Genomic DNA, 13665 nt, shown 5'->3' on the forward strand with positions numbered 1-13665 from the left:
AAACGTGGAAACCCGCATTTATAAAGGAAATTTGATTCCAAATTCAAAGTGTAACATAAAACTAATTGTGGAAATAAATTGTCAGGGAGTGGTTCAGATAGTGTCATTGAGAGCCAATTCGGCGACACCGCCGATTTTGTTTGAATTAGGTCAATAAATGCGGGAGGTAGAGCACAACGTGATGAGCAATCAATATTAGGTGTCGCTTTAATGTGCCAGAAGACAAAACAATGAGTGTCTTTTGCAAAACTGATTAGCGATTGATACCTACATATGTATGCACATACATATGTATGTCTCCAAGAGATACAGAATAGTGATTAGGTTTTTATTTTATACTTTTATGATGATCATAAACATGTATATGTAAATAAATTGCATTCTGAAATTTTTGGTTATAAAAATGAGGTAGACTATGCCAATAAAACTAACTAAATTTGAAAAATAAGTACAATCAACTGGTTAAATTGTTATGACATTATCGATAAATAATCGATTGCGTTCAGCTGTTTTATTTCGATAACGAAAACAGCTGTCGTTGTCTGATAAGAAGAATACGGATAACTAAAATTTAAGAGGAACAGCTATGGAAAAGGCGGAAAAGTTGCCTAGCAGTGTGAGATAAGCTTACTTAGATATTGAAAACTCCCACTAATACATGTACGCTTCTTGCTTCTTTAGGACTCTGGTGCTGAGAGCACCGAAGAGGAAGAGGAGGTGGAACCCAAATTCAAGTATCAACGGATAGCCAATGATCTTAAAATTATACTAAACACAGATGTCGTGACATGCAGTTCTGTGCATTCCAAGGTAAGTCATCATTATAGATGATATAGACCATTGGTTCAATGTGCGATCTTCCCAAAGTTTCTTATTTTCGGAACATTCCGAGGCTGCGTCTACCTGCTGGATCACCAAGGCAACTCCGTACAATCGAATTTAAGCAGTAGCAAACGACATACACATACTGTGGCAGTTAATCACATCGATGTGGACCCAAAGGGCGAATACGTTGCTACGTGCTCCGATGATGGCAAAGTGAGTCACTTGTCGACTGTGCAAATAAAAGGGTTAGTTTTAATACCAAATTACTCAACATTGCAGGTCAACATCACTGGCCTCTTCAGTTGCGAGAACAATCAGAGCTTAAGCTTGGGCAAATTTATTAAATCCGTTGCTCTAGACCCCGATCCCAAAACACGTGTTAGAAGATTCATAGTGGGTAAGTGGGTGGCTATAACCGAGGTCGCATTATTATTATCCGCTTATATTATCTTTATTTTATTGAATAGGTGACGACAAACTCACTTTATACGAACGCAATCTTCTCAAGAAACTCAAACCCACAGAACTGTGTTCAGTCGAGGGCAACGTTTTGTCTATCTGCTGGCAGGGGAACTTTGTGGCTTGGGCCAGCCATTTGGGCGTGCGTGTCTATGATCTAAGCGAAAAGTGTTCCCTGGGACTGATGAAGTGGGAGGTGCCACCGCAGGCTCGCTTGGAAAATTTTCGATGTCATTTGCGTTGGTCGAATGCGAATACTTTGCTCATTGGTTGGGTCGACACCATAAGAATCTGTGTGATACGCAAACGAAATGCGATTGAAGCTTCATCCAGTAATCTGCCTGGTTATGTCGTTGATCCGGGTAAGAAAATTACGTTAGCCTATAGCTACTTTAAACTTTTGAAGTTGTAGTGTGGTATAGAAACTTAAGTGGAATCTTTTTAAGGTAACTTCAGTAAGCAAAAACCAAATAGATTCATGATTCAGTCCCCGTATCATTAATGCAAAACGTAGTCATATTCCTTTTTGGTTTACAAGACGTTAGTTGTTTAAATTCATCGTTTTTATAAATTTATTTATTTTCTGGTTGCAGTCTCAACTTTTCAAACTACATTCTACATTTGTGGCCTGGCTCCGCTGGCCTCAAGCCAATTGGTGGTGCTGGGCTATCGGAAGCAGCGCAGTGCCACCTACAAGGCTCTTCGTCCAGTGCTCTGCGTCATTGAGTATAAAATGAACAGTAGCGAGGAAATCTGCACAGATAGCTTAACATTACGGGGCTTCGAGGAGTACACAGTTAATGATTATAGCCTCGGTTGCTTGATTGAAGAGAACCGCTATTATATCGTCGCTCCCAAGGATATCGTAGTCGCTAGTCTCATTGAGACGGACGATCGTGTTGAATGGCTGATTAAACACAGGTAAGAGGAAGTTCTACTTAAGATTAGATTCTTTGGTTCAAATTGGTTATAAATTATTGGTAAAATTATTTTTAAGTTAGTCTAGAATTAGCTTATTTACATTTCGGTGTATATAATCGTTTAAGCCACCAAACTATCGCAGCATTTATCAGATGTGCGGGTCCAATCGTAGTAGTATTCCAACAAACGATTTGCTCCCATTATATTTTTCTCGTGCGCACAAAGATTCCCCTCGTAAAGATCTCTCATCATTAGAGGATTTCTTTTGTGCAAGACTAAATGATACGCTTGGCACTTACGAGCCATGTAAGCCGTATCAAAACGAGGATCATGCCAGCGATAAACATTGCGTAGTGGAGCCAACCAGGTGCCCATGGACACATCTTCTGATATATAATGGGACAGCAGGTGGGAGTTATTCACCACATGCTCGCAAAGTTTACGGGACAATACATATCCGCCACCCAGGGCATAGGTTATATAGTTCTTGCCCAAAACATAGTTGGGCTCTTTCCACTGGCCTTTGGTCTTTATGTTGGCACGACCATTAAAGTAGCCCCAATACAATTGAGGTAGTGGCTCGCCGCCATAGTCCATGGTCTTGCGCAACAACTTTCGATCGTAGGAGACCAGTTCGTTAAGCAATTGGTCTAACTTGACGTAGGTATCGTCGTCCACTTTAATTAGATATGAGAAATCATATTGTTGGATCACTCCTTCAAACGCCTGGAGCAGTTTCCCTGTTAGATTTCGATAGCTATCATGTAAATGCGGCAGCAGAAGTAGATCCTTGTGCTGCTTCTGCTCACTTTGGATCTGATCTCTTAGATTGCTGGGCATCTGTTGTGTGCCAATGGCGAACAAGTGCTTCACTCTAATTTTCCTTTGTGTTTCCGGCTGAGAGTGCTGTAAGAGTTTCTCCTGCCAGTTGATAAACTCGCGCAGACGCGTGGCCTGCTGAGTCACCATTTCCATTTGCAAGTGGCCACCACGTTGGTCATATGCCGGCATATAGACCTGTTCCTCGGGGTAATAGGGAAGCTGCAACGGCTGGCCCAGCCGCAGCCAAGTCTCTCGCATGGCATCACGATGTTCCACATTGCTAGGAGCACTAAGTATCAGTACGACAAGAAATATATCTGGATGTGGCTCCAATTGACTCCCACTTCTAGTAGCCGGGCACTTGTCCACGGAATTCAGGATTTTCGTTATAAAACTCCCAAAGAAGAAGGCGGTAATGGCAGTAAAGAGTGTCACCAAGTTGTTTTGACGCCGCATTGTTGTAGTTGGTCCCGGCCAAATATTATTGTTCGGCTATAAATAACAATAGTGCTTAAATAAAATCTAATTCGAGTGGAAGAAAAACAATAACAACACCAGAAAAAACTCAACGATTCTGTATCGATAATCGATGTATGTACGTAAAGTACTCGATACTTTACGATAGCAAATAACGTAACAGTCAGCGAAATTTCAAAAAATCTTTTGTTGCTTCTCTTTCTTCCTACTTGGATTACCACATTCAATTTCATTTTAGCAAATTTGAAGAGGCCATTGATCTGATATCCACACATGGCGGCAGTTTACCAGTGCTCACAGTGGCCAGGTTAGTGAATTGAAAAGCCTGAAGGCAAGTGCCAGCTTTTTAAAAATTTCGACTTTTCCAGATTATACATCAACCATTTGTTAACGCTGAAACAGTATGAAGATGCTGCAAAACTTTGCCTACGCATGTTGGGCAACAACAAGTCATTATGGGAGGAGGAAGTCTTCAAGTTTGTGAAATGCCAGCAATTGCGCTCTGTGAGCGCCTATTTACCCACTTCGGAGGATTGTAAACTTGGTTCCCATGTCTATGAGATGGTTCTCTATGAATTTCTTAAATTCGATGTCAATGGATTTCTTAATTTGATTAAGGAATGGCCACCCCAGTTGTACGATGGTCTGGCAGTCATTAATGCCATTCATGACAATTTTCGTAAGGAGAATGCCACTCAATTGCTTGAGTCGTTGGCTTTGTTATATTCCTATCAAGGAAACTACGAGAACGCTTTACGGATGTATTTGAAGTGAGTAGAAATTGTGTTTAAGGTTTTACTTGAAATTCATTTTGTTTTGTTTTTCTAATAGGTTACAGAATAAAGATGTGTTTGAGCTCATAAGACGTTATGAGCTCTACGATGTCATTTCCAAATTAATCATTCCATTGATACAATTGGATCGCGATCGTGCCTTTAAGATAATGTTGGATAAGAATAAAATTAAACCCGAAGTAGTTGTCCATCAATTGGAGCAGAATCAGGAGTATCTCTTTTGGGTAAGGAAACATTTTTTCGTGTTAATTGATGATAAAATTGGTTCGTTCTATGTTGTTTAGTACTTGGACGCGTTGGAGAGAGTGGATAGCCGTAATGTGTTCCAACATAAGTTGGTTGCCTTATATGCCAAGTACGATAGAGCGAAGTTGCTGCCCTTTTTGCGTCGATCTAAAGAATACGTTATACAGGATGCCCTGGCCATATGCAAACGGGAAGGATTCTATCCAGAAATGGTTTACCTACTGGGATGCATGGGTGGCGTAGAAGCAGTGGAAGCGCTCAACATTATTATGCACAGTGTAAGCGAGACATTATCCACGGAATAACCACCTTGATCTAATTCGTTTTCCATATATTTTAGATAAAAGACATCGAAATGGCAATTGAGTTCTGCAAAGAACATAATGACAATGATCTATGGACTGTTCTAATTGAAGAGTCTACTAAACAGCCAGAAATAGTTACCAAAGTGCTAGACGGCATCGTGGGTTAGTATTGGTTTTAAAAATATTTGTAATTTGTGTTTTTAATTGACTTGAATCACATTTGGTAACAGACTACGTGAACCCTGAACTGGTGGTTAGCAAAATCAAACTCGGCCAGACCATCCCACACCTCCGTCAATCGATCATCAAAATGCTTTGGCATTACAATATTCAGGAAGAAATTCTCACAAATGCTCATCAGATACAACTGACTGACTATTTTGCTACCCATTCCCAAGTGGTGACCCTGCAGCGGCGTGGTCAGCAAGTATCATACGATATGTCCTGCCCTCAGTGTCATAAATCTGTTGTGATTAAGGACACTGTTCCGCTGAATGCATTAATTGCGTTTAAATGTGGTCACATCTATCATGAAATTTGTGTGCCGGGTCGCCTTCTTAACGAACACCACTGTGAATTGTGTAAACTACGGAATACCGAAATCGACAGGACAGAATAATTATCCTACTCATTTTCCGAGTGTAAAAGGCTGACAATTGGATGTCGTATGTGGGATTATTAAAACTAACGCATCGCACCCAGTACCCACAGGATAAAAGGGTATATTGAAATAAAATGTGGATAAAGTGCGCCTCGGAGGCCCTTTTGTGGCTCACTGAACTGTCTATTAGATTAACCATTTTTATTTCTTTTCTTAACTTTAAGCTTTTATGTATGTTGCGTCTATTTATTTATTGATTAAAATGGATATTGCTTTAACTAAAACAAATGTTTTCCATAGAGTACATTGCCATTATCGGGCATAAATTGATCTTGAACCAAATATAGAACTTTATGGGATTGCCTATAAATATTTATCTTAAGGTTCGGAGTTCATAGAAGTCGACTGGAATGATACAGGACAATAACTTGGAAAATTCTAATGAAGCTGGAATGGCTGTACATTTCGAATATGTATCAAGGCTTTAAAAAAAGCTATCATAGCCCTTATCAGATTTCTTCGTTAATGACGGCAACTGTTTCCCCCAAAAGAGCTCTTCAAAATTTGAGTATCAAACGGAAATGATCCCAGAAGTAACGATAACATTACTGTTATCGAAAATACAAACACAACGTGCCATTTTGTTGATTTCTTTTTTTGTTTAATAGAAACTTACAAATTATGCAGGACATATTTGTTTTGTTATTTATTTTCTCTTCTTTTCACACCCAATACAAACAGAGCAGCATAATTCCCTTAAATGCAGACTTAGGCATCAGTCTCCGACTGAAGCTTGGCCACATAGGCGGCCTTGTGGGCTGCAATCTTGGTCTTGCGCTGCTCGTTTGTGAGTTTCTTAGCATTCCACCTCTTCTTCGTAACGCCAGCTGCCTTCTTGGCGGCGACCTTGTGGGTGGGGTCGTTACGAATGGCCTGGTGGGCTTTCTTGTAGATATCCTCAAGCTGTAAAGATTGGTTGAAGAGATAAACCAAATATTCGATTAGAAAAATTTAAAAAAAAAATGGGGAAAAGCTAAAAGAACTGTGCAACCATAACAGAGAGTTTAAGCCATTGGGATAGGTATAAACTTCGAACACAAGTTACTTCCCAGAAAGGAATCAATGTGGTCCACTTTTGGCACTGCCAGCGTCGTGGGTTAAACAAAACGCAGCAGTAATTTTGAAAATGGACGTCCAGAAAGTTATAATAATAAAATTTACTCACATCATCAGCACGGATGCCCAGCTTGATGTAGCGGCTGAACTGGCGCTTGAAGCTCTCCTCATCTTCCTCTTCCAGGGTGCGCATATAATCGGCCACATGTTGACCAAAGATATGGGCACGGTGAACATCAGCATTGAAGCTCTTGCTCTCTGCGGAGTAGCCGGGGAAACGCTTCACCGAATGAGGGATGTTCAGACCGCCATCAACAGCGCCCTTCATGGCACCGAACACACGGGCACCGGTGGTGGTGCGAGCAAGACCCACATCCAAGTAACAACGGAAGGCACCTGGTCCATCGTCCACAGGCTCAACGTTGAACTCCTCACCAGTCACCTCAGTGCAGCCGGCGTAGAGCGAGTCCAGACCCAACTTGTTGAGCACACGACGTGCCACCAGCAGACCAGTGCAGTAGGCAGCGGCGTAGTTGGTCAAACCGACCTAACCATAGAAAGAAAAAACAGCAACATATTATTGAAAGCCGATCACAAACTCGACCCAATTCTTTGCTTACCTGGACGCCATACTTGGGCAACTCATGGGAGTATGCGGCGCACACAACACGATCACCCTCGATGCGGGCATATGCGATCTGCACAGTAATGTCCTTGTTGGACAAACGCACGATCAAACGGTATTTGGGCGTGTTGTACTTGTTCTTATCCTGGAAAGTCAAGCGCTTCCTGGCATAGTAATCGGTTTTACCCTCACGACGCCTGCGGAATTTAACCTGGTAGCGCTTGAAGTACTGCTTGTTCTTGACTACTTTGACGAAACCCTAAAATCAAGAAAACAACATGTTAAAGTATACCCATCGATTGCAACGGCGTGCTCCATTCGCACCATCCAAGACCATGCGATATGAGAATTTGAGGTTAGGTCAGACCACAACCAAGTACTTTCGCTTGATTTTTTGAAAAATATGTGATGGAATATATGAATCCATATCAAATTCACAGATTGCACTTTTATGCACTAGTTGCACATACCATTTTGTATTTTGCACTTTAAATTAATGCAAAAATTTCAGCAGCAACTTTGCCTCGACAACGTGTCAGACAAAGACCGAAGAAAAAAAGAGCCTATTTTTGTCGATTGTCATGCAAATCGAATATTATCGATTTTTATGTCATTGATAACGATATAAGTCGAAAGCGATGCTGTATAAATTATGTTAAGGGTACTCCAATTGTATGCTCCATTTTACAATAAATTGTTATTTTTATACCGTTGCAAAACTTATATATGTATATGACATAACGTACATATGTTTTTCATCAGCACGAAAAGACGAGTTCAAATAGACATAAAAGTCACTGTTTTTAACTATCGTTCCCTTGAAATTTCACGACAACAGCTTAGAAAATAACGAAGTTATTCAAAAAAGTCACTGTCCGTGACTTTGCCGTTTGCATGGAAGCTATATCATACAAACTGTGCCATACTATCGATTGATTTGCAGCTCTACCAGCTAAGTGCAAGTTCCAAAATCTGTCTCCCAGTCCGAGTGTAATAGTTTTACATATTGATATAATTTTTTTTTTTTTTGTTAACCGATGAATCCATCTATCGAGGTCGAATCCATCACTGAGCCATTCGAGCTAAACGGTGATCGATAATGGATTTCAGAAAATAACTAAATCGGATCATAGCATTATATTCCAGTTGCACAGCTTACACTTACTTTGAAACATTAAAAGCGGAGTGCCCTGGAGACCATTTTACGATATCATCCATCTAACATCTCTCTTACTATTGTTTTTTTACACGTCATGCAAATCAATCATCAAATTTACTCACTACTCCCAGATTGTAAATAAATGTCCGAAAAAAATGAAGTTCATAAAAATGGAAGATATAATAGATATAGCATTTTCGAGACAATTTAGTCTTATTAAAATATATATTTTCAAATAGCGATGATTTTTTATCATTAATATATATCGACCAATTTACGTTAATATCGGTATCGATTTCAGTACGCCAACAGCTAGCCACAGCCGGCAGACGCAGAAAAAAGTATTTTTTTGCAAATAATTTACGCGAAGGCTGTTGGAAGGCGCGCTTTAAATTTGTAATCAATTTGTTTCTGTGCTGTCGGTGTAAGAGAGGGAGGCCTTTTCAATTTACAAAAATGTGCTAAGCTACGGTTCCAATTAACGTTAAAAGCAACTTCAGACCCTCTCTGTACTATATTTTTTTATCAGCGGAGCCATTCCACTCCACTTCACTTCACCACAGCCCTGCAGTTCTTTTAGATTACATACATATTTAAGAGATATAATAGAGCTTTGAATTTCTAGTGAAACGCACGTGCGTCAATCCTCAAGAAGAACCAAAAGAGAAAATGAAGGAATTAATAAGAAAATTACTTAATCACAAATACCTGACGCGGGCACAAATTGATGGGTTCGATAAGTACAAGGTGGGAGTGAAAAGAGAGGATAATGGGAGGCTATGACCATAACTAACCCCCTTTGCCTTAATGATTTATATATTTTTAGTATAGCGCCATAGACACATCGCCGCTTAGCCAATATGTAATGCATCCATTCTGGAATTGGCTTGTCGAGGTGGGTGCATCATAAAAATCAATAATAATAATTAAATGAATCACTTATGCCATCGGTCTTTTTCCCCTTGCAGTTCTTCCCTCGCTGGTTCGCGCCAAATCTAATGACATTCTTGGGCTTCCTCTTCAGTGCCATGAATCTAGTGCTACTCTCGTATTATGATTGGAATTTTGATGCCAGCTCTGGAGCGGAGGATACCACCCCAATACCACCATGGGTCTGGTTGTGCACCGGCCTCAATATATTCATTGCCTACACCCTGGATGGCATTGATGGGAAGCAAGCGCGTCGCATTGGACTCTCCGGACCGCTGGGCGAACTCTTCGATCATGGTCTGGATTCGTACACAGCTATGCTGATACCCACATGCCTTTATAGTATATTCGGTCGAAGCAAGGTGTATTCCGTGCGACCGATGCGAATGTACTACGTCTGCCTTACAGTCTATTTTAATTTCTTTGTATCCCACTGGGAGAAATACAATACCGGAGTTTTGTATCTGCCATGGGGATACGATCTCAGCATGTGGGGCAGCACAGCTATGTACTTGATCACTTGGTTTATGGGTTTTGAGCGTTGGAAGTTCGAGATACCTTTGGGATCGTACGGCACATTGCCATTGGGTAATGTCATGGAGGCGGTCCTGCATATCAGTGCCATGGCAAATTTACCCTTGGTCATCATCAATGTTTACAAGTGAGTTTACCATTCAACTGAGCACCCAGTTTTTTTTTTTTGATAACATTAACATTGTCTTATGTATATTTGGCGAGTATATGTATATCGCGGCTAATTATCACCCCACAAATGTTTAAAGGCCAATCATAGTGCTAAAAACCAGAAACTGTATCATAAATGTGTGTAGATTGTTTTCGCTTCAATGAAATAGTCACTATCTTGGTCTTATTGCTCCAAAGATTTAATGCTAATATAGTTCTTGGGCTTCTTAAATTGCTGATTAAGAATTTAATTAATGTAAAAATTTGCATTCCTTCCATTTTCAGCTCATATGCAAAACGCACAGGACGCTTGCTTTCTCCGATGGAGGCCATACGTCCCATGTGGCCATTCCTCACATATTTTGTTCTGCTCCTGGTCTGGCCGTATCTGTCACCCAATGATATAATGGAAACCGATCCCCGGGCAATATTCATGCTCAGTGGGACTGTCTTCTCCAACGTTAGCGTAAGTTTTTCTTATCAAACGATGTCGAACAATCGCAAATGAGTCAGTTAGATAAGAAGCTGGCAAACATGTCGACACCTAGTTTTGTTGTTCATTGTAGAATTTGTTTGTGCTTTTGCGGTCTCAGACTTAATTGCCATAGTAATTTGTTTTTAATATGAACATATACACGTTGTGACTTGACCCCACAACGACATTCGACACACAACATATCCACACTCATCCAAGCAAGTAATAAAATATACACGTACACAAACGAATTACATTACACCATGCCTCCATACTGCTGCGGCGGGCGGCTCTGTGCCGAGGATGTGACCCGTGAACGACGACGGATGATGCAAGAGCAAGGATATGACACATCAGATGAATCGCTTACAGTTCCTGGTGACTATGTGCGTCCATTGAGCTTGAAGTTCTATGCCCGCCATGACTGGCCCTACTTCAATTGCACTGACGACGAAATACAGAAAATGCGGGCTCAGCATGATCCAGAATCCTTGAAGTTGTCCGCCAAACTGTCTCCCACTGACCATGAGAACGGCCTTGACAAGGAGCCACCTAGATTTGTTGTTAAGCGTGCCACGGCTGTGCCAATAACCGAGAATCAAATCTATGGTTGGTATCAGGATCGAGCCCATCGCTACCTGAAAAGGGATCGAGGCGTGTTCATATTTCCCCGCGAAGCTGATCCAATGATCCAACAAATTCTCACCGATCGCATGAGGAATGGTGGACTGACGCGTTAGTGAGAAGTGACCACCCAGTAGACCCATAGTAAATTCATGTTGATCGCAACTCATTATTTTTAACGTGTAATAAAATTCAGAATGATTTGGATGCAAGCTAAAATTTTCAGACAATTATAGAACAATAAATTGTGGAAAATAAAAGCAAACAATAATCTATAAAGCGTTACTCCCAAATGAAAATTACACAATTAAGGCGAAAAAATTTTTTATTCATTTATATACCTTCCTTTTGCAGTGTCGTTTAATTGTTGCCCAAATGTCTGTTACCCGATGCGAGGCCTGGCATTGGCAAACTTCCATGTACATTGTCTCGCTGTTGCTTAGTCTATGGATGCCATTGCTGGAGAGGCCTTTACTCTACATGCTGCTAATTGTGACGACCCTTACCCACTGGCATTACGGGGCCAGCGTTGTGAATCAAATGTGTGAGCACTTTAATCGCGTGTGCTTCACCGTGCACAAACGCATCCCAGATGCGGAAATGGAAAGAAGGAAGTCGGAGCTCAAAAAGGAGCTTCCGGAGCAGCAGCCACTCAAGCATGAGTAGGCTCTTCCGGGAGCGCGGCTGCTTTCAAGGTTTGCTTCTATTTTGTACGAGTCAGGAAAGGGTTTTATTATTTTGTTCCGCAGGAGGCTGATTAGTTAATTCGATATATTTGTGAGAATTTGTGTAATTTTGTCTTATGTGAGTTCGCTTTGTCGTCCCCTCTATGTGTATCCTTTTTTTGCTTTGCTGGAATTTCCAGGACAGACTAAAATTAGCTAAAACACCAAAATTGTTTATACTTAAAAATAACACCAAGAAACATTATTCCATTTTAACCATGACAAGTTATCGAAAGACCATGATGGCGAAATGATATTAGACCATGACCTCTAACAAAGTCGGCAAGTTATCTAGTAATGTTAACAATTGACTAAACAAAGTTAATATCAATCAATGCAAACAACAGTCCTATATATGTATGTACGTATAACTTAATAACCAATCTACCTAAAATCCTTAAGAAAAAGACAAAAACGCAATTCTGAACAGACTAGTGAGTAGTTTTAATTTATTTTCGCTTTACATTTAAGACTTGATGCTAGCCCAAAGGAACTATCCAATCACTTCCTTTGCCCTATAATTTATATATAAAGTTTTCAGATTTTTAGTCCTTAATTATAGACCTTATCGAATAATTATAATTGTGCTATGCTTAATTTATTTTGTATTGTATTAAAACAAACGATGGCCACACATTTTACTACAGTTAATTAATTAATTAATTAATGACCGCAAAGACCTCTAATAATTTAAAACTATAAACTACTTATACACACAGCACGCTTAATAAAATATTATGTAAAACGAGAAAAGGAATGAAGCTTAGCAAATGTCGCCTACCCCCGTCCCCCCCAACGAACCAACCCCGCGCCCATATCCACAACCATTCATACATCTCTCACCCCTTCTCAACCCTTGTGTAAGTGACAAGACAATTATAAAAAATAAACTTTATTTCAAAACAACACTTTTGACATTGTTCTGAATCAGATTGGGCAATGATAAATGTCTGGTTGGCTAAGCGTTTAAGCCACTAAGCGGCTATATCTAGATGTCATATCTCGGGGAGTAGGTAATGCATTTTCAACCAACAACAAACTGATGCGGGTCATGCGAAAAGAATTTGAACGACAACAGACAGTTTCTGAAATATTTTGTTTTGAACCCCAACGAGGATTTGGAAATGATTTGTTAAAAGCATTCGTGGGCAGGATTAGGTCAGAGCGCGGGATCACTTCCTACTGTAAATGTTTACTTTGAATTTTAGAATTTTTTAAATATTAATTTTTTGGTCAACTTTTATTTTCTCAGACTTTATTTAGCAATTAAATTGCTGTTAAGCACTTGAATTTAAAAAGTTAATTCATTTTGACCCAAATGCTTAAAATATTGACAATTTATTGTAATTTTTAGTTTTTCAGATTTTCATGCCGACTGAAAGAAATCGTTGTAACTTGAAAATATAAAAAAACTCGATCAAATTGGAGCTTTATGGGGTTCAGGTTGGAATACTTGCTGTTCTCTGGGTTATTTTATTTCGTTTAAAAGGATAACATGATTAATAGTGTGACTAACCCTTAAAATTGGGCAAACTTACAAACTCGCAGAGTAAAAGGCATTTGCGAATTTGGCAGATTTTTAAAAATTAATTTATTGTCAATTTACCTATTTGGCTCAGAGTGTATTTTGATAAATTAATGAATAATGAATTAATCTATCAGTGATGATAAATTTTTTAGCCGCTCTGAAAGCACGAGGTCTATAGAATTTGCTCAACATACGATATTGGAAATCCGGGAAATGTAGGGCCTAAAAAATGGAAAAATTACATATAAACTTGATAACTTTACATACTACACGATAATCTATATACCAAATTTTTTGGCTGCAGCTTTTATAGTCTCTGAGATCTACTTTGTGTAGTCGGAGATGCTTT

The 13665-nt window shown here is 39.7% G+C and overlaps 5 protein-coding genes across 6 annotated transcripts; 3 read left to right on the forward strand and 2 right to left on the reverse strand.

The window, feature by feature from the left end:
• The first annotated feature begins 530 nt into the window (after nt 1-530).
• On the forward strand, nt 531-5738 carry lt (vacuolar protein sorting-associated protein light). Its single transcript, XM_068284318.1, has 12 exons — nt 531-616; nt 682-810; nt 868-1038; nt 1105-1222; nt 1293-1646; nt 1878-2205; nt 3743-3811; nt 3873-4274; nt 4336-4522; nt 4583-4822; nt 4885-5011; nt 5080-5738. The coding sequence occupies exons 1-12, from the start codon at nt 587-589 to the stop codon at nt 5466-5468; spliced, it is 2544 nt and encodes an 847-aa protein (XP_068140419.1). The 5' UTR covers nt 531-586; the 3' UTR covers nt 5469-5738.
• On the reverse strand, nt 1830-3585 carry beta3GalTII (beta-1,3-galactosyltransferase 6). Its single transcript, XM_068284319.1, has one exon. It carries the CDS (start codon nt 3481-3483, stop codon nt 2326-2328), a length of 1158 nt encoding a protein of 385 aa, XP_068140420.1. The 5' UTR covers nt 3484-3585; the 3' UTR covers nt 1830-2325.
• A 351-nt stretch (nt 5739-6089) lies between the features above and the next one.
• RpL5 (ribosomal protein L5) lies at nt 6090-7799 on the reverse strand. Its single transcript, XM_068284336.1, has 4 exons — nt 7662-7799; nt 7187-7450; nt 6676-7113; nt 6090-6413 (listed from the first exon to the last, which is right to left on the reverse strand). The coding sequence occupies exons 1-4, from the start codon at nt 7662-7664 to the stop codon at nt 6219-6221; spliced, it is 900 nt and encodes a 299-aa protein (XP_068140437.1). The 5' UTR covers nt 7665-7799; the 3' UTR covers nt 6090-6218.
• An 843-nt stretch (nt 7800-8642) lies between these two features.
• On the forward strand, nt 8643-12696 carry LOC137572587 (ethanolaminephosphotransferase 1). Of its 2 annotated transcripts, XM_068284343.1 has the most exons (6): nt 8661-8746; nt 8976-9097; nt 9177-9245; nt 9319-9941; nt 10250-10430; nt 11418-12696. In XM_068284343.1, the coding sequence occupies exons 2-6, from the start codon at nt 9020-9022 to the stop codon at nt 11727-11729; spliced, it is 1263 nt and encodes a 420-aa protein (XP_068140444.1). In that variant the 5' UTR covers nt 8661-8746; nt 8976-9019; the 3' UTR covers nt 11730-12696. The 2 variants fall into 2 exon arrangements, with proteins under 2 accessions (XP_068140443.1, XP_068140444.1); XM_068284342.1 differs by having other exon boundaries at nt 8643-9097.
• On the forward strand, nt 10469-11342 carry LOC137572588 (uncharacterized). Its single transcript, XM_068284344.1, has one exon. It carries the CDS (start codon nt 10703-10705, stop codon nt 11177-11179), a length of 477 nt encoding a protein of 158 aa, XP_068140445.1. The 5' UTR covers nt 10469-10702; the 3' UTR covers nt 11180-11342.
• Nucleotides 12697-13665: the final 969 nt, after the last annotated feature.

Source organism: Drosophila tropicalis, unplaced genomic scaffold, assembly GCF_018151085.1.
Source record: "Drosophila tropicalis isolate 14030-0801.00 unplaced genomic scaffold, ASM1815108v1 contig_39, whole genome shotgun sequence".
Taxonomy (NCBI): Eukaryota; Metazoa; Arthropoda; class Insecta; order Diptera; family Drosophilidae; genus Drosophila; species Drosophila tropicalis.

Excerpts from the sequence above, each read along its gene's own strand:
- RpL5 (XM_068284336.1), bottom strand. Across the intron at positions 7,114-7,186 it reads TGCCCAAGTATGGCGTCCAG|GTCGGTTTGACCAACTACGC; the intron begins GTAAGCAAAGAA and ends TTCTATGGTTAG. Across the intron at positions 6,414-6,675 it reads TGGGCATCCGTGCTGATGAT|CTTGAGGATATCTACAAGAA; the intron begins GTGAGTAAATTT and ends CAATCTTTACAG.
- beta3GalTII (XM_068284319.1), bottom strand. The coding sequence starts at position 3,483 with ATGCGGCGTCAAAACAACTTGGTGACACTCTTTACTGCCATTACCGCC.
- lt (XM_068284318.1), top strand. The coding sequence starts at position 587 with ATGGAAAAGGCGGAAAAGTTGCCTAGCAGT. Across the intron at positions 811-867 it reads GCAGTTCTGTGCATTCCAAG|TTTCTTATTTTCGGAACATT; the intron begins GTAAGTCATCAT and ends ATCTTCCCAAAG. Across the intron at positions 4,523-4,582 it reads ATCAGGAGTATCTCTTTTGG|TACTTGGACGCGTTGGAGAG; the intron begins GTAAGGAAACAT and ends TATGTTGTTTAG.
- LOC137572587 (XM_068284342.1), top strand. The coding sequence starts at position 9,020 with ATGAAGGAATTAATAAGAAAATTACTTAATCACAAATACCTGACGCGG. Across the intron at positions 9,246-9,318 it reads TCTGGAATTGGCTTGTCGAG|TTCTTCCCTCGCTGGTTCGC; the intron begins GTGGGTGCATCA and ends TTCCCCTTGCAG. Across the intron at positions 10,431-11,417 it reads CTGTCTTCTCCAACGTTAGC|TGTCGTTTAATTGTTGCCCA; the intron begins GTAAGTTTTTCT and ends TTCCTTTTGCAG.
- LOC137572588 (XM_068284344.1), top strand. The coding sequence starts at position 10,703 with ATGCCTCCATACTGCTGCGGCGGGCGGCTCTGTGCCGAGGATGTGACC.